The following is a 19,749-nucleotide window of genomic DNA, read 5'->3' on the forward strand; positions in this document are numbered from 1 at the left end:
GGTTATTATTTGCATCAATGTTAGGTATAAAAAAGGGATTTCAAATTTTTATCTCGAAGCTATTTTTCTTCGCAGTTTATGTCCCAAGTACATGTAGATGTAGTTCACAAATGCAGGCACGTAGCATCACCCCCCCCCCCCCCCCCCCCCGCCCACATTATTTCTCGCAGCAAACATTTTTCGTAAATTTGCATATACTTGATTGGAATTGCCCAATGGAACATCATGGAATTGCCCCAACCCCAGAAATTATGGTACTGCATACAGGGTTATTTACCCCACTGTAATTTTCGGCCATTTACACTTGCAAAAGGTTTCGCCCCGTCTTGAATTCGCCCAAATGCAGTTGTGTTCACAGAGATAACTCGCACCCACCCACCAACACACGTAATAGGATTTTCAAGGTTTGCAACTTTTTTTGCCTGTCAATGTTTTTCTTTAAAAAATGATGCTACATGCCTGGAATATCTACCGCATATCAAATATTTTTAATCAGTAAATGGATGTTTTTCTCACTATGACTTATCACTGATTGAATAAATTAAATGTTAGTTTTGATAAACGGGATGCTATCGTTTCTTTCAAAAATCAAAATCCCACAGTTCGCCAATTAAATCATTTTAACTACTTTTTAATTGCTTTTAATAAAACTGCATAACATTTGAAATTTTATTATATTTGTTTTGTGCTTTAAAATGATCCATACATGCTTACTTATGAATTTATGTAAGCCAGACGCGTTTAAATAAAACTAGTTAAATGATAGTGCTAAATAGGCTCATTCAGTACCTCAGCTGTGTATACATCAAACGGAATAAATGTGTACACATGTAATAAACATGTAATAAACAGTGACTTTAAGACCAGACACGATCCATCTTCCATTATTTCCTAAATAATCGCCTCAAAGTGAAGTTTTCCTCTACATAATTCCATGAGTAAATTTCATGTTAATTATGATTTCTTTTTATTTGGATATCATTATATTTTCATAAGCATTCAGTTGCATGCTATTATAAGGAAAACAAAACTATTCGAACTCCAAAGTTAGCCTGGTAGCATGTATTTTTGGGCTTTCACAGTTTAAAACGCAAATAAATCAGGAACAATTTTCATTGAAAATTATCTTTAAAAACAATCGAGGAGCGTCTCCAGTATCTCGTGTGTCCTTAGATCATTCAATCATACTTTATTTCTTATGTTAAGAGATATGACAATTCAATATTACAAGCGATAAACTAAAGAACAATGCAGTTTTGAATTAGTCTGTTCTGATATAACACTGACGTACTGTTGAATTAAAAGATTTTTAAAAAACTATTTTAACATGTTTCTAAAAGGCATTTAATACTTCCTTAAATGTGTTGAATGAGAACAATAATTATCAAGTTGTTTCCGCTTGATTGGTCATTTCATGAAGATGTAACCTTAGCGGTTTAAATGTAATACAGCTTAAAGCGTGTTCAAACAGACAGTAACAATTCTGGAAAATGGAGGTGTCTATGGTTGTGTTTGCAATTTTCATATTATGTGTTCGACCAATTCTGGGTTCTGAAAGAAATGATAAATTGGACAAAACTACGCAAGGCTTGACAAGTTATACGTACGTGTATCCAAACCGGGACAGTGTGGTCACACTGTCAAGAAACTGTACTGTGAAACCTGTGTCCGAAATGGTGAGACATGACATCAAAGAACTTCTAGATGCTGGAGTCAAACTCATTATATTTAATCTTAACTTTCAAAACCATTCCGGAAAATTGCCAGGGGAAGCTGAGTCTGATATTTACAAACCGTTTCTTTGGGAGAGGAGCACTGGTCGGCATGGTCAAGGGATTTTGTTTTTAAAAACTGGTTTCGAAATACTATCACTTTCCACGCTAACATATGGCACCGAAAAAATGAAGGTAGAGTTGCTGGAAGATCCAGTTGGGTGTCTACTGAATAGAACTATATGGGAAATAGAGAACGACCTGAGACATATCCTATTGAATGATTTTCAAGAAATTTCCCCCAATGGAAGCGGTGGAAGTTTGGGTGATAACGAACACATATGTAACATGCACATTAAAAACGACGATCAACGCGCCGTGTTTTATCACATTTGTTGTAGAAAAAATGCAAAAGGGGAAACGGTTTGCCAGGAATTGGTCAAAGACTTCTGGGTTCAAATGTAATTATACAGTATCTACATCATGAATCTACTGGTGATCATGTTTTGCCCCTATCTTATTCCTAAACCATGGTATCAGGATAAGTATGAAAATCTGAAATTTGAATTATTCGATTGCAAAAACGAATTTGAGATTCAAGTGAAAAAAATAAATTCTAACACACCCGTACCAAAAAATGTTGTGGATATTGATTCCTTGTCTTCGATGGATTCGTTCATGAAACAATTAGGAAAAATGGATGACGATGTCGTTTATCCTATGCGTCTTTCCAAGATTCGTTTAGATGTCAAGCGTTACCGTCTCATACCTCCTAACGATGTCCCTGTTGGAATTATTAAATCCATTTACGATTCCTTCTTCCGCTGTCAGATCCGAGAGAGAAAAAGTTTAGAAACATGTTGTCATAGTAGCATCTTTGAGCCTTTTCAAGAATCTTCGCTCAGATTTCCACGCATAAAGTGGTATCGCTGCCTCAAAGAACTAATGCTCATTGTATCCTTTGTTTTGGCAATCGTCCCGTGGATCATCAGAATCGCCATCTTTTACTGGTACGAAGACAACGAGCTTAATGATAGGGTCAAAGCAGCATATGACCGGAAGTTAGACGTCCACTATGCATACTTCCCTGGAAGCTTGATTAGTTTTCTTACGCCTGTTCACACCGTCTTTTTATTTTGTTATGCTGTGTTGGCTTTGGATGCTGTTTTGTTCGGAATATTAGAAATGTTCACATCAGAAATGAAAAGAAATTTGGAATTGGTTCTTCGCAAATGTTTCCGGGACATGCACGAATCGTCGTACTCAAAATCAGTGGGATGGGCAGTAAAAATCATGCTTTATCCTCTGAAAAAATATGGAGTCGTTGGTTTCGTAGTTGTTGGAATTTACTGGCTTTTCGTGTTACCGGTCATTGTTGTAGTCTTGGCCTTTTGCAGCATTCCGACCCTCAACATTGCCATTCGTTTACTATGCCACTTATTTATTGTTATTTCCCCTAAATTTGAATTTGTTAAGGCACTGAAGGAGAATATAGGTTTTCAGGATATCCTGCGAAAAGAAACTATAGAGCGACTGACAGGGAGACAAATATGCTTACTTCGATTTATTCAGTTCATCGTAAATCTGATTAGTTTGTTAGCTCTGCTTTCCTGTGTTCTTCTGGTGGTAGAAGTGATAGTTTTCTTTGTTGAAATAATGGTTTACACATTACTAGGCATTATTCTGAATGCTTCGCAAACCCTGAAGTACGTCTCTTTACTTTTTATGCTAATGCTTTACGCTAGAGACTGTTTTGGCAGCGTTACCAAAAAATACCAAGCTTTCAATGATGCAATTAACAAAGCGATTCTTGCAAAAGTGAAGGATAATGTGGACAAAGTAGCCTGGCAGACAGCCAATAAACAGCCAAACACTGCCTTCCAAGTCAGTGTTGACGATCACGGTAACGAATCGACGTCAAAAAACCCATATCTTTGCCTCTCAAATGGCGTTCTCAAATGGAGCATTCCCCAACTTCTGCTGTTTCTTGATAACAACGACACACCATACATTCCCCGCACCTTCTTTTTCAAGGCTGCGTACATGAAACATGTGGGATGTCCCGGACCATTGTACAAGAACTTGATCCGAGCAATGCGACAATTTGTGACCATTATTCTGTTTCTCCTTTTTGTTGTCGTGGTCGTTATGGCGTTTGGAAACGAGTACTCTGTGTCTGGGGTCAACCAAATGTTAGCCACGCTCGCTGGTGGGTTTTTGCCGTGGATCTTCCGAAACGTTCTTTTCAAGCCTCCTGCTGACATAGAAATTGACACGAGTAGTCTTGGCTTTAAAAACATGTTTGATGACGTCATAAAAAAACACAAACAGAACTGGCCAGTGACTGACTTTGATGCTGATAACTTACAGCTCGAGGGCGACGATTTTGAGAGAAATGAGAAAACTTATCCGAAGAGATTTTCTCCGCAGATGGACCCGGGCAGTGTTTCTATGCTCAATGGAGACATTGATGGTGATAACTTACAGCTGGAGAGCGACGATTTTGAGAGAAATGAGGAAACTTGTCCGAAGAGATTTTTTCCGCAGATGGACCCGGGCAGTGTTTCTAAGCTCAATGGAGACATTGATGGTGATAACTTACAGCTGGAGAGCGACGATTTTGAGAGAAATGAGGAAACTTGTCCGAAGAGATTTTCTCCGCAGATGGACCCGGGCAGTGTTTCTAAGCTCAATGGAGGCGTAGTCGACGAGAAAAAAATAGATGTATTGATCATCAACACGTCAAATAAGAAAAGACACCCCTTGGGCTGTACTTTCTTTTAAATTTAGACCAAGACAACCCTGCGAATGTTATTGTCATTTAAATTTAAACCACGTGATTTTATTTGACCCTTTCAGTTTCGCAGAAAAAAATCGTGACGCGTGGTTATAGTATATTTCCTAGAGTCTGGGTAATTGTAGTCAAATATAAAATCAAGTCGTCTGTTGATTTTAAACCTTATCTACATTAATTGGTGGATAAAATGATTTCTGAAATGTGACAATAGAAAATAAAGTTTTCATTCCGCAATTCGACAACAAACGTGCTTAATAGCGGCCCCCAACCCCTCCCCCTCCCCACTTCCACCACACATTTTATGTTTTAATTTATTTCCGAGAGTATTTTAAAGGGACTTGGACAAGATTTGAGATCAAACATTTTATTTTTACTTTTTATGTATAAAATGATTTATTGGAGAATTTTAAATGATTGACCAAAATACTGAATGTTAAAGTCAAGTTACAAGCGAGATACAGAGGTAAGAATTGGTTGTTATGTAAACAATACTCGAGTCTTATAGTTGTTAACAAAAAATGTAATGTAGAGAATTATCATTTCTTAGACAAAATGACATGTAAAAAACATTTTAAACCTGTTCAATAACTTCAAAAATACTATTATCAACAAAAGAAAGATACATTTGATTGAAACTTACACGAATACAACACATATGTAAAAATGACAATAATCGAGCTTTGTTTACAAAACAACGAACTATGATCTCTGTATCTTGCTTGTTACTAGATATTTGACTTTCAAATTTTGACATAGCATTAAGAATATCTATATTTATCAGTATAAACATTGAAAATGGAAAAACAAAATTTGAACATTTTAAGTCAAATCGTGTCCAAGTCCCTTTAAGATTAAAATTTAAGCATACGATTAAACAAATTTCGAATTTGCCAAGGGGGTGCTGGACTACCGACGGGAAGATTTTCGTTAAGCGGTATGACGATAAACGGGTCTTGATCAGCACACAGTAGAACTTGGACAGTCTTGTCTCACGTGCAGCAACAATGCAGGACGCGAGCTGTGAATCTGACATAGAGGAAACTACCGAAGCTACCAATCAAACGCGCCGAGGCTCGTATTCTGACGTGGTGAAGAGTTTTCCTTCACAAGATGACCAATCGAATGAGAACTTTAAATCCTAAATAAACTAAATGTGCGTCAAGTGTGTGAACTTAACAAATTTGTGTCTCTTACACCTCTCTGTGTGATTCTACGACCGATAACTCACTTCACTAACTGCGGAACAGTGCACGTGCACGAAGTGTATATATTTTTGTTTACACTATGTTGTATTACTTTTTCTCATTATCATGCTATACTATAGTATCTAGCATTGTACTGGTCAACAGAAGTCGTCCAATACACTTTTTGTTTTCTTCTTTTTGAGGAGCAATCGATCAATCCAGTCTTGTGTACATTTATTTTCGTTGTTTTTGATTTTTCATTTCACTTCTTGTTTGATATAACTCGTATTTTCTTTCATATTTACTAAATTCTAACGCAAAAGGTTTATACTTTATTAAACTACCCTTGTATATTGCTATTCCCCTTTTGTTTTGTCATTGTGCACATAGATTTATTATGTTATTACTTTCACCCCTACGTTTTGTTTATCTCTTTTGTTGAACAGTATTTCGTCAATTGTCATATTGAAAATATCGTCATTTTCGTTTTAAATACCTTCATTCAGCTGTATGTTTACTACCTGTGGTGTATCTTCCGGATTTTGGTCTTAACCATTACCAATATACGACACATTATACAGATTGCAGCCATATTTTCCCCGTATTGTTAACAAAGAGTTAATCATTGACAATGGGAAATTCATTACAACAAAACCGTTTTTCAATTTTTTTCTCTAAGATCTTTAGGTTTCCAAGTATTAGTCTTTTTGGATTAAAGAGCTAGAGCCACGAAGCATCAAAATATGCCTTAGAATTTTCACAAAACTCAAGTTTGAAACAATACAAATTGTAATTACTTATAATGTAGGGCACAATATTCTGCTTCTACGCATATGAATTTTTTTCACTTCGGCCCCACCGTTTAGCACATGCGCATCATCAAACATACTATGATCGTTAAAAATAGCTGAAAATTGTAGATTTTACTGCAGTATTTCCCAAATTTGAATGTGGCCACACTTGAGTACCTCTTTGAAACTTTTAAAACTGAGAGATATTGCATAAATGCTTCTGCCTGCAAAATTTCGTAGAGGTACTCAAGTGTGGCCAATGTGTATTTTACAAATTTTGAAAATTTTAGTAACAGAAAATAAAACCGACCACTCTGTTTTAGGGTAATTATTTGCTTCCTTTTTATTGAAATAGCAGAATTTAATTAATAATGATAAAGAATTATTATTGATTATTTACAAAATCACCATTTTATTAAATATTTGAGGAAGAAATGCATATAAACTGAACTTTAACATGTTTTATCTAGTAATTTTATACTGTGTATTCATGCTTACATCGTGCATCATCAATGACGTCATAGTCTGACGTTTGCGACGTCAGTTAAATCTGTACAATTGTCATGGAATCTTGAGTTCTTTCAGTATTTTGTCAATAGAATTTACCAGTAAAGTCTGCATTTTAAAAAAGCATTATTTCTATGTATCACGGTATTATTCAATTGCAGTACAATATGATATACATGAACATTGCTAACAAACAGAAAAAAATTAAATTGGCAAAGTTAACATTGTACGTACGTAAGTAAATACTAGTATATATTTTCCTATACCTTTATGTAGAATAGGCGATAGCATGTATGAGTAGCTAGTTGTGGGTTTTTTTGTCAAACGGTGGAATGCATTAAACGAATTATAGGAAAGATACAAGCGATTTTTTTCTTACACAAGTACGTGTTCCTGAATACCGCGGGAGAAAGACAGTCGACATCCCGTGTAAACATGTAGGCCTGCCTACATATATGATAAACTTAACTTATTCCGTCAAAAAACTTGATTTTTTAATTCCTAAGTACAGCTGTAATTGAATATTAAGCCATCGTCCGTTGAATAGATAATTTTGCCAATGAATACGTCTTTTCTTTATCAGCCACCTGTTGATCAGTGTTGATTCGTCGCGTGGTCAATGCATTTCCGGTGAACCGTTACATGCAGTTACATTCCTTTCTTAAAAGATCGATTGTGTCCGTTTCGATGGAGACGGCTTTTGGTATACACAGCTTAGAATACATTATCAGCATGTACACTATATAGAAGTCTAATCCTAATTGCGATGTCTTTGTTGATCATTTTTCCAATAAAATAAAAAATCACCTGAAATGTGTATACATCGGTGACTGACTTTTGCCTATATTATTTTATGCGTATCAAATTAATTAAAGTTTTTCTTGTATGGCATATATAAAAAATTCAGATTGCCGGGCCCTTTCTTTAAAAAAAAACAACGATGAGTACAGAGAGATTTAAAACAGTATTTGTTTCCATTCAACTCCCCCCCCCTTCCCTACCCTCTGAAAAAATCGATTTACGGCCTGGTTTATTACAAATCTATATATATGACAAGTTGCTGTCCTTTAAAAAAAGGACTACAATACGTGGACCATTTGCATGTTTCCAACGAAAACGTGAAAGCCTTAAGATTATCAAAGTTTCCACTGACTCTAGCCGCCTACTTTTAACCACTAAATTTGTTCATTGGATAACGTATTTGTATAGCCCTTACTTTCTATCTCAGAATTTAAAGGGTTCATACTTCTAAAATAATTATGATCTATCTATGAATGAAGTCTGCATGTATAGTATCAGGCATTCGGCGAATTCTACTATTTGCGCACACATTACGATTCGCACTACTTTGTTAACTATTCAGTGACAGCTTTGTTTAAATTAATTTCATGTTTTGATGCATTTTTCTTGAGATTTAAACTTTTATACAGAGACATAATTATTCAATCAAACTTAAATGATTAAAAAGTTTTAATCGGGAAGTACTCTAGCCTCGCCTACTATAAAAGTAAAGTTAAGTTACATGTGTATACGGAAAACAACATCGTCGCAAACCACGGTTTTGAGTCCACAAGTTTTCTATGGAGAGAATCGATGTGAATCACACGTGGGTCACCGACGATGGGAAAGCAACAAAACATTGCAAATTATGCTATTTGATGCATGTTGTAGTTTCGGCATAACATTAACTTACTTTATGATACTTACAGTTCATATCACATGCCGATTATTTCTTTAAAAGGAATACTTTGTTTCTGTACTGACTACTGTTTACCGATAACTTTACAATTACACCGCCCTTTCAACTTATGTGTGCATATGGCATGGAATCCCGATCCCGATTCAGATAAACTTGTGCTAGCCTGGTTCCCTGAGCTACCCATTACGCACAGGAACCAGGCTAGCTCATGCGCAGGCTGAATTTTCCCCATAGCATCCGGTTTAACCTCGCTTATATATTTTCTGCGTGGACCTCAGGGTCCACGCAATAACACAAATTCTACATGCTTGCTATGAATTCGACTTTCAAGACAATTTTACGACATTATTTATGTGCTACTGCTTGATGTTTTAAATAAAAATGTTCATTTTAACCTATCTTCGCTTCAAAATAGTAAACCCACATTCTCTCTCTCTCTCCTCTCTCTCTCTCTCTCTCTCTCTCTCTCTCTCTCTCTCTCTCTCTCTCTCTCTCTCTCTCTCTGAAATGTGATCTTAATTCTCAAGACATTTACGAATAGCTTATCACTTGGAACAATTCTCAAAAGACATGAATATCACTAGAAAAAATGAAATGTAAATGAATAAACGTTATGGCATTTATAAGGAATAGTTAACTCAGAAAAATATTTTTAAAGAAATCGATATTCTTTTTTCATTTAAATAATTAACATTAAAACACTGCTGTAATGTCATTCCCTTGTTCCAGCAGTCAAAATTTTTACTTGTGACAGTATATTAGAGAGCTTCCTAATATCAGACCATTACCAGTGGTTACAATACTGTTATTCTTTAAAATCGGACTGTCTCAGGAATCAACAAGGATATTCAATGGAGTGATTTAAATACGATATATGCTTCAAACACTTCTGTATGAAAAAAATATCACAGTTCTCGGCCCTATAACGGGCGTCGAAACTGTTTTATATTATTTCATTCAGAACTGCTTTCGGCATACCAATATATCCATTACATATACACAGTCGCTAAAAGGTTTTATTTTTCACTTGAACAGTTCGTGAACGGTGAGCGCAAAGTGAGTGCACTCTAAACGAACGCAGTGAGTGCAATCTGAGCCGAATTTGGATAGCGCTTATGAACGGTGAACTGTGAGCGAACGCAGAGCGCAAACGCAAGCGCAAAGTGAACGTTGAACGATATATGTACTCTATGTGAACGCAAGATGAACGATTTATTCGGAGAGCCCCGGGAGGTATTGTTACATTATGTTTCGTTGGTAATCAGGAAATAATAACAATAAACTACATGTTTGTATTGGTATAAGACTAAATTTAATATCATCTGACTAAACAATAAGTGAACACTAAACGAACGCAGTGAGCGCAAGGCGAAATCTTTGTGAACGGAAGGTGGGCGTTTTGTGAACGATGAGCGGGAACGGAGCGGAGAGCGCAAGTGAACGCATGGCGAGCGCACGGTGAGCCCACGGGAAAATGGGAAAATAAAACATTTCAAAGGACTGAACCCTGGCATCTAACTGCTGTAAAGCACTAGGATTGGGTGAAAATATCGAGGCCTTGAAACGAACGCGGTGAGTGCAATCTGAGCCGAATTTGGATTGACACCCCGAGAAAACCATTGTTGACAATGGTTTTCGAGGGGTGTTGATTTCAACTGTTATCCTCCCAAACAAGCACTATTTAATTCATTATACTGAATGTCAATTTTAAAGAAAACTTGACTGCTTTTATATAGGAATGACTTGAATTCTACTGTAAACCGTACGCGCATCATTTACGCGCATGTAACAATTCGTAATGTTACCCGCTGCCAAGTGTGTTGCTAATGCTTACGGTAATAGAATAGATTACCAACAATATATCACACAATGCAAGAAATAGTGAAAATTATAGTGTTCCAATCTGCAGATTAGAACTTTACAAAAAATCGTTTGTACCTGACACCATTCAAAAATGGAATTCTCTCAAATTAGAATTTAGGGAAGCAACCTCTCTCAACATATTCAGGAAAAACATCACTGAGAGTATTCCTCAGCCTCCAAAATATTTTTCATTTGGTAAACGCACTAATAATGTTTTACATATCAAGTTGAGAAACAACTGTATTTTGAATTATGATCCGTATAGAAGAAACATTTTTAAATCAGCCAATTGTATTTGTGGTCAAAAGGAGAATGTTTATCAATTTTTCTTTGTATGCAGGAATTATGTAAATGAAAGAAACAACCTATTTGAATTACTTTTTAATAGACTTAAAGAAACAATTTTAGTTAACTCACATTTGCTTCTTTAGGTAAGTGACAGTTTGTCTTACAATACAAACTGTTTTATTTTTTCAGAAGTTCAAAAGTTCATTAAAGAGTCTGGAAGATTTAATAATTAAATTCCTTTTTGCTATTGCTTTTAATACTGTATATTAAAATTATTTACTATATATTACTTTTTAAATGCATGTTTATGAATATAATTATCATATAGTCAATAGCTATAAGTAACATGTAATATAATGATAATGATAATAAAGTATTTTCTTTATAATGATAAAGTCTTTTATTTAGACAGGATAGCACAATTAGTGACAAAGTACTAGTTTACATTGTGGTCCTGTATATAAACATATGTAAAACAAGAATAAGACACATAGATAAATAATGCAGATAAAATGTACACACTCATCAATAAATATATATGCACCGATTTGATATAATCAATAAAATTTACTTCGCTAGATGATATTGCTATAAATACATTGTTTTAAAAGAAGACATGATATTACATGTTCGAACACATTCTGGCAGTTGATTCCATAAAACTGCTGCTGATATTCTAAAAGAGCCCTTATAATATTCAGTCCTTGATTTTGACACATATAACAATCCACTAACACTACTTCTTGTTTCTATAGAACTTACTTGCTTTACATATTTAAAAACCTTCATGTATTCTGGTGTCATGCCCTTTAAGATTTTAAAAGCTAAAATAAATTCTGTATATAAAATAATCCTGAATAGGCATTCATTGTAGAACTCAAAAAATATCAACAGTGGAAGTTTGAGTAGTTTTAACATTCAGTATAATTCTAGCTGCCCTTTATTGTAATTTTATATTTTTTCCAATTTGACCATCATTTTTGGCTGAACACCAAACTGTACAACAGTAGTTAAAATTTGGGAAAATAACAGTATTATAAATTTTTAATAAAGCAGCATTTGACATAAAAAAAAAACACGAAGACGACGTAAAATACCTATTTTTGAGCAGGGTTCTTGCTTAACAAGTCAATATGATCTGACCAAGTAAGAGATTCATCTATGGTTACAATAAGAAGTTTAACCTTTTCTACAGTGTACAAAACAACACCACCAACTTTGATATACAATTTTTACACTTCGATAATTTTTGTTTTGTACCTATTCCACTATGACAATTGTATATATTGTATGTATTATCATTAGAAGAGGAAGATTTTAGATGTGTAATTTACACAATAAAATATGTTCAAATCAAAAATAAATTTCAATTTAGATGTTCGAATATCTAAGCACAAACAATAACATCTTCGCAGAACTGAACAAAACCCAGAACACAATTTGAATTTAGTGCGAAAAACAAACACCAGGAACACAAAATCAGTTTAATACATTTCATCATCATAAACTTTACTAGATAAAAGAAAGAAAACAAATTTCAAAATAATCAGAGAATTCAATGGTTCAGGGTTTTACAGTTCTTTGCCGATCATAATAATGCATATTACAATTGATGTTTGATGAATGACGCAATTGGAAATCGTTCAAATTTCAATAAAATCTGGACTACAATTTTAGCATCACAAATTCCTGAAAACAAAGATTTGTTTAAATGTCTAGTGTTGAAATACTTTACAAAAAGACGCATGATTGAAACAAAAAGTATGTGTGCGAAATTTTAAGCAAATACACGCAATAAGTTAGCATCATTGAACATACAAACTATTTCAAATCATTGCTAAGAAGTGAAAACAAACTGTATAAAAAAAACATAACTTCCTTATTTTTATACTGCGTAACTAATCATTGCACAATTCTCAACAGTATTGGCTTGTGCATAACATCAAAATAAGTAAGAAGGTAACCGTTTATTATAGTGACATTATGCATTATAAACATTATACATTGGATCTTCAAATCACCTTTTCCAATAAATTATGCAAATTTTCACATGTTTAAGATTATTTCAATGATTAAAAGCTGTAAGTACAAATATGGCAAACTTAATGTGGTAGTCTTGATAAAACATGTTTCATTAGAAGGACAGTAGATCATTTTCATTGTTGTATTTGCAGATTTAATTCACAAAATAGTAAATTGTGTTTTGTTTTGTAATCATTTTTTTTCAATCATTCAGAATATTTGAAATTCATCCACTGGTAATGCAAGTAAAGGTATTAATGGCAAGTAAAAATGGAAATTCCTATAGTTGCTCCTTATCTTTTATTGCTAACGATGTCATACTTGGAAGTATCAGGTATCTTTTAGAATTTTTTCAAGCATGCGCATGTAAGGTATTATGACTATATTTCATGCAGTACAATCATTTTTGGTCAACAAAACCAAGAACACAACTCGTCTTTTAATAAGATAGTGCCTTTGCCTACAAATCTTAAAACAAATATTTCAATATTTTTTTTATTTAGACATAAGTGTTATGAGGCACTGTATCCATTTTAATTGCGTTGAATCCATGAATAACACGACCTTTTTTCTCCTTACAAAAATTACAAATAACGGATTAAAGTGAAATAGTATAAAAAAATAGCATGTCCCTGTATCAAATCATAAACACTCTTTTACTGGTTCTGGACATTGTTTTAAATATTTGCATTGTTAATCAAAAGATTTAAAAGAGAGAGAGAGAGAGAGAGAGAGAGAGAGAGAGGGGGGGGGGTGAGAGAGAGAGGGGGTGAGAGAGAAAGAAAGAGAGAGAGAACATGTACATCAATCCACTTAAGAGGGAAGTGTTGCCATCTCTAAAACTGTAAACATATCTGGAAATGGCTTGTTTCTGCCCGAAACTGACTAAACTGATGCCAAAAGATAACAGATCAATAAATATGAGGGTTTACATATTGTTTTGCTTGTAAATAACGCAGGAACATGAATACAACGACGCCCCTTAAATAAATGCGTACCTAATAATCCTGGCCTCGAGATCGTGAAGCGATTTAAGGTTGTACAAAACAGATAAGCTAAAATTGTCCTAAAATTGATTTTTTTTAAATTTTTGTTTTTGTTTTATATATTTCGTACTTTTGAATAAAATCTTTAAATATGTTGAATTTGAAGAGAATACAACCTCACAGTTTATTTATGCCCACACCACCTGAAACATAGCATTTGAATCTCCTTTCAATGGAGTGTAAAATGAATATGTCATTATTATAATTTCCTATACCATTAATTTAATTTTCAAAATATTACAAATATTTGTAATGTAAAGCCAGAACTTGTGAATTCTCTTTTAAGACGAAAATTTGCAGAACTAAACGTATTATTCACATTTGAATAAGACTTAACAGTATGATTGTCATGATCCTGAATTAAAATATATCAAAATAAAAGAAATTTGACTATTGGTTTTAGATTAAAAGTGTATTTGACGGAAGTGAAAATTGATAAAAATCCTAGATGACGTCTTCATGTTTGACATTAAATATGACATTGATATAAAGCCTGCACACGGTGGTGGTTGTGTCCAAATTTCAGATCTTTACTTTGAAATAATTTTATAATTTTCCCATATTTGTTAACTTTCAAGATAAGTTTTATGTGTATATGTTTTCACAGATAAACTTAAACAAGGTGGCTAATATAAATATTTTATTTAAAACAGCCTTCCATCCCCCATCCCCAGGGGCAGACAGAAACTCTCCCTGTGGGCATTTACGCAAACGAAAAAAAGCATTAAATCCATCATGAGTAACTCATGATCACTTCTCCTGTTCCAGCTTTTGAATATTTAAACTCAAATAACAACCCATCACCATCTGGCATTTATACCAAAATTATTCTATATGTACTGCTTATCAGTGATTCTTGTTAGCCAATTATTACTTTATTATTAGCAAGTCTATTTGTTTATTTAGACAGTTCAAAAACTGTTTTTGTTCAATTGGTCAAATGATTAAAAATACTTGCATAACTCTTTTGATACTTTAACTTCTGAATTCACATTAAATTCAATGATTAATTACTAAATATGACCAAGCAAAGGAAGATAACTCTATTTTGAAGAAGCAATGTAATATAACTCCATTAACTGTAACAACCCCCCCCCCCCCCACACCAACTTTTTCCAAATGCTTTCACAATCTTTTAACTTTGATAGACGGCTTCATCCTCTCTCTTTTTTAAATATTTGAATTTGGTCATTTCTTTCATTGAAATTCCTGAGCAGAATAAAATAATACGACAAATATAAAACCCCCTTCCCAGTTGTAACTCTTGCCTTACAAGTAGGTGACATGAAATATTATTAAAATGACAGCTTAATGGTTTTTCCTAAATATGCAGTCAGTTTTTACTCTGTGTCAGTAGACGTTTTTAAACATTATATACATTAACACTAAATGACCATTTTGGTCACACCCTGCATGAAGAAACCCTACCCTATAAACTATATCAGTGTTATGGCCCGCCCTAGATTCAAATCCCTACACTGAGAGACATGACACGGCTTTATTTGCTTTCTTTATATGCAGTCAATTTTTATTCAGTATCAGCAGGAGTGAAGACGATGATTTTTTAACCCTAAGAATTAGATTCTAAATAGAATTTTGTCGCACGAATATTTTGTCCCTTCTGCTCGTGCGCAAATTGTGAAAAGGGCTTTACTTGTAACCTGCTACTGTGATACGTATTTTTCATCTGTAGTCTCTGCATTTGTATCTCTGTTTTCTGAAATAGCAAGGCTGACATGTTACAAATCGACAAATGTAAAGTTTGCATGTTTGTCGAATATTTGACATGGCCATATATGGAAAAAAGTGACGTCACCGATAGAAAAGGCTAGCTGCAGTGAAAGGCATGCCGTAATCGCCGGAATGGGGACGGAATGAATGAAAAAATACGCACTATTAGGTATAATCATATTATCTCTGGATAACAACATTTCTTAGGAAGTATGATTTTTGTGGAAAATAAATTATGAGCTTGGTGTACATTTAATCAAGAGAATGTATAAAGATACGGGTAAAGAGTTCGATCGATCTGCTTCAGATATCTTCTTAGATCTGGAAAAAGAAACTATCTCGAAAAGCATCCTCATCGCTACCACAAATTTGGGACAACCCCTATCCCCCGAAAAAGAATATTTACACGGGGTCGGCCGGCTAGTCAATTAAATCTATTTAAAGTTATCAATAAGAACTATCTAAAGACATTGGTTTTAAGATTTTGATTTATATGAGACATAAGTAGAGAACACCCCTCCCCCTTTTAAAAAATAAAAATTCCAAATTAAAGATAAGGTAAACTGTTGTTAAATTAAAATGTGTATAAATTATTTTTAAAAATGTTTCAATATGTCGGTTATATATAGTAAAAAACCTATAAGGTAAAATTGGCAAAATGTTTTATTTCAAGCAGTTATTACGGAATATAAGTATGGCGTCCTGAATGTCGGTTCAATACAGACTCATTTCGTGTAGTTAATTGGTTAAAAAAAAATAAAAAATAAAAAAAACAGTTCTCAAGAAATTGTCTGACTGTAAACGTTAATATCAAAATAATTTTGTTTTCCACAACAATGAAGATTCTCCTTCTCTAAAACGTGAAAGCGTGTAACCATTTTCAAATTCATTTCGTGGTCTTTTAGTGCAAACTCTCCACATAAATTAATTATACACTGCTTTATGTACAACTTTGCAAGCAAAAACGGCTAGCATCGAATTCATCTGCAACTCCTTTAGAGAAAAACGGCATAGAAACTGCAGCATCCTTTTTCAACAAACATTCCCCAGCGATGCCTTTCGATTGGCAGATGAAGTAAGAAAACATGTTGCATTTGTAATTTATATATAGATTGGTATTCTTTTTAATAAAATGTTTGTTTAGATACCTTTGTATGTACAAATTAGAAGAACAGATTGTCAAAAGATGACAGCTGAATAAAAAAGGAGTAAAGTCACGGGAGTATGTATTTAGAGTGGGGAGGATAGGTGGGGTCGGTCCTGTCCTCTGCAGCTGTGCCCCCCCCCCCCCCCAACCTAAATTCCATCTTTTAATTGGTAAGGTTTACAGTCAAAACTATACAACACAATGAGTATAAATTCAAAAAAAGTTAACAACGACTCTAATGATGATTCATTTATTTTTTTCAATGTATTTCAAATTTATTACCAAGCACCAATCTGTCTATGCACTATAGTTAGACTATCAAATAATTATTTTTTCCTTCCACAAGTCCAAAAGTACGACATTATCAAGGAAAACAAATATACAACAGTCAAGATCGTTGTAGTTATAAAAAGTATGCCTATAATTAAAGATATCTGAAAATTTGGTTCACAGTAAGTAATTCTAAATAAAATAATTCAAAGAAAATATGTCAGATTTTATATTTAAGTGCAAATGAAATTAATTAATACGTAAATTGAAACACATGCCTAGCAACACTGTTTTTTCTTAGTTTCATAACATATATACTCAAAGTAACTTATACAATAGTTTAACGTATTTGTTAAGAAAACTAATTTTAATATTCAGGCAAAGGGGTTAAAATTGTGCACATAACTTATCATCAAGTAATTTAAACAGAAATGAAATCTTTACAACATAGGATGAGCATAATTCTCTCCAAATCTGACGATATAGAAATTGCGTCTTATTTCAAGTGTACCTTATCTGACCTTATCTAAGTAAGTTTATTATATCTATACCTGTACAATCATGGCTGAATATGTTCATCAAGTGAGTTCGTTTTATTCGTTGATTAATTTTTTTCTGTAAAATTAATTAGTATAAGTGAATAAATACCAAAGATTATTAAATCTTTTATTTCAGGTTCCAAAATCTAGATTATTGCTGTTTACCACTGTCTGTATACAGACCGTTCTGACATTGACTACGCATGCGCCACCAGACTGCCCTCTGCCCTTGCCCTGCGAGTGTAACGGGAATCAACAGATCGTCTACTGTAGCAACAAAAGCCTTCCTGAGCTGCCACCTATTCAAAAGTCCGAGGGCAAGTGGACATTTTATCTCGATGACAACAGGATCGAGGTCATTCCTGATAACTATTTTAGTGATGTAAAGGTCAACTTTCTCTCCTTGGAAAACAACGATATTCACACAATTGGCGAGAACGCGTTTCAAGGAAGTGAAGACTCCCTGAATTATCTGCATCTTGAAAACAACAGTATGACCGAGCTTCCAAACGCAATAGGAAAACTTCGGCAACTAACCGCCGTGTCCATTCAAGGAAACCCAATGGTGGATCTAACAGAAACGGTGATCAGAAACCTTACTTCTTGTCTTCAGTTAATCAGTTTTGGATCTAAATCGATGACGAAATGGCCAAAGAATATCAACTTTCTTATAAATATTTTCTCTATAGATTTATACGATGTACAATATCCCGAGCTACCAGAGGACGCGTTTTCTACGTTTAAAGATAACTTGGTGTTCCTAAACCTCTATAATACCGGACTAACAAAACTGCCACCTTCTATAAATGATTGTCAAAATATATCTTCTATGATTTTCCAGGAAAATAAAAAATTATCGGCAAACACAATCACTAAATCTATAACTCGGGGTTTTCCATTTTTAACATCGATAACTTTTCAAAACAACGGATTAACTACTTTGCCATCCATGTTTTCAAAATCGACTAGAATAGGAAGAATAGTAGTTAGAGATGAGCCAATAGTTTATCTTCGAGATGACACTTTTCCGCAACATTTGAGTAAATATCTGCATTATTTACCGTTTAGTGGTACGAGACTCACCAGCATTCCTTCTGTACTTTCCAACTTAGATTCACTGACAGGGTTATCAATAACAAACAGCCAGATTCAGGAAATTCAAGATGGCGACTGCAGCAGTTTATTTAACTTGGGAGTCCTATACTTAAGCTATAATCCTCTCTCACTGATCTCAGAAAATGCCTTTCTGAACAATAAACAACTGGGTAGCATTGCATTAGACCATTCTAACTTAACGACAGTACCTAAAGCTTTAAAGAAAGCACTGTCTCTTCAAACAGTGGATATGACCTCATGTCAAGTTGAGTGTTCCTGTGAAAACATTGGGTGGATCAAGTCTTGGAAAAGCATTCCTACGTTTTATGGATCTTGTTATAATCTTAATGGAACCAGTTTGATGATCTACATTACAGATCAAATTCCTAAATGTCCTTAAGTCGATGAATGTTTCACAAATCTATGTTGATGTGTTTATGGTAATAGTAACACAATGTACATGTATATATAAAATGATTGTTTTTTAAAGTTAAATTTATCTAATGATATTTTAATGTGTTTTACATATTTTTACTCTACATATTCAAGGATTGGAATATTTCTCAGTCACATTGTCATTTTATAAATTTGATAGTCGTATAACCTCTCAGATTCAAAATAAACAAATGACAATAATTACTTTTTGTTTACTTAAATAAATTGATATTCGTAAGGAATGAGAGCGTTCTAACAGTGTTCTGTTAAAAATATGTGTTTTACAATTTTTTACTCTACATATTCAAGGATTGGAATATTTCTCAGTCACATTGTCATTTTATAAATTTGATAGTCGTATAACCTCTCAGATTCAAAATAAACAAATGACAATAATTACTTTTTGTTTACTTAAATAAATTGATATTCGTTAGGAATGAGAGCGTTCTAACGGTGTTCTGTTTTCAGTCATGATTGTTAATTAAAGCTGTGCTGCATGATTTGATATTTAATGTCATGGAATATAAAAAACAGGTTTGCACATGAAAATGTTATTAATCATTTGATTTTGGAAACAAATTGGCTTGAAATTTGATGTCTATTTGAGTTTACACGTACTCTCG

At 33.8% G+C, this 19,749-nt stretch overlaps 1 protein-coding gene and 1 pseudogene across 2 annotated transcripts; both read left to right on the top strand.

The window, feature by feature from the left end:
* Positions 1–1,413: 1,413 nt before the first annotated feature.
* On the top strand, positions 1,414–7,470 carry LOC128160572 (uncharacterized; annotated as a pseudogene).
* A 10,133-nt stretch (positions 7,471–17,603) lies between these two features.
* On the top strand, positions 17,604–19,703 carry LOC128160236 (keratocan-like). Of its 2 annotated transcripts, XM_052823533.1 has the most exons (3): positions 17,604–17,639; positions 17,733–18,179; positions 18,665–18,800. In XM_052823533.1, the coding sequence occupies exons 1-3, from the start codon at positions 17,619–17,621 to the stop codon at positions 18,782–18,784; spliced, it is 588 nt and encodes a 195-aa protein (XP_052679493.1). In that variant the 5' UTR covers positions 17,604–17,618; the 3' UTR covers positions 18,785–18,800. The 2 variants fall into 2 exon arrangements, with proteins under 2 accessions (XP_052679493.1, XP_052679492.1); XM_052823532.1 differs by having other exon boundaries at positions 17,733–19,703.
* The last annotated feature ends 46 nt before the right edge of the window (positions 19,704–19,749 follow it).

The sequence above is a fragment of the Crassostrea angulata genome, chromosome 8 (assembly GCF_025612915.1).
Source record: "Crassostrea angulata isolate pt1a10 chromosome 8, ASM2561291v2, whole genome shotgun sequence".
Classification (NCBI taxonomy): domain Eukaryota; kingdom Metazoa; phylum Mollusca; class Bivalvia; order Ostreida; family Ostreidae; genus Magallana; species Magallana angulata.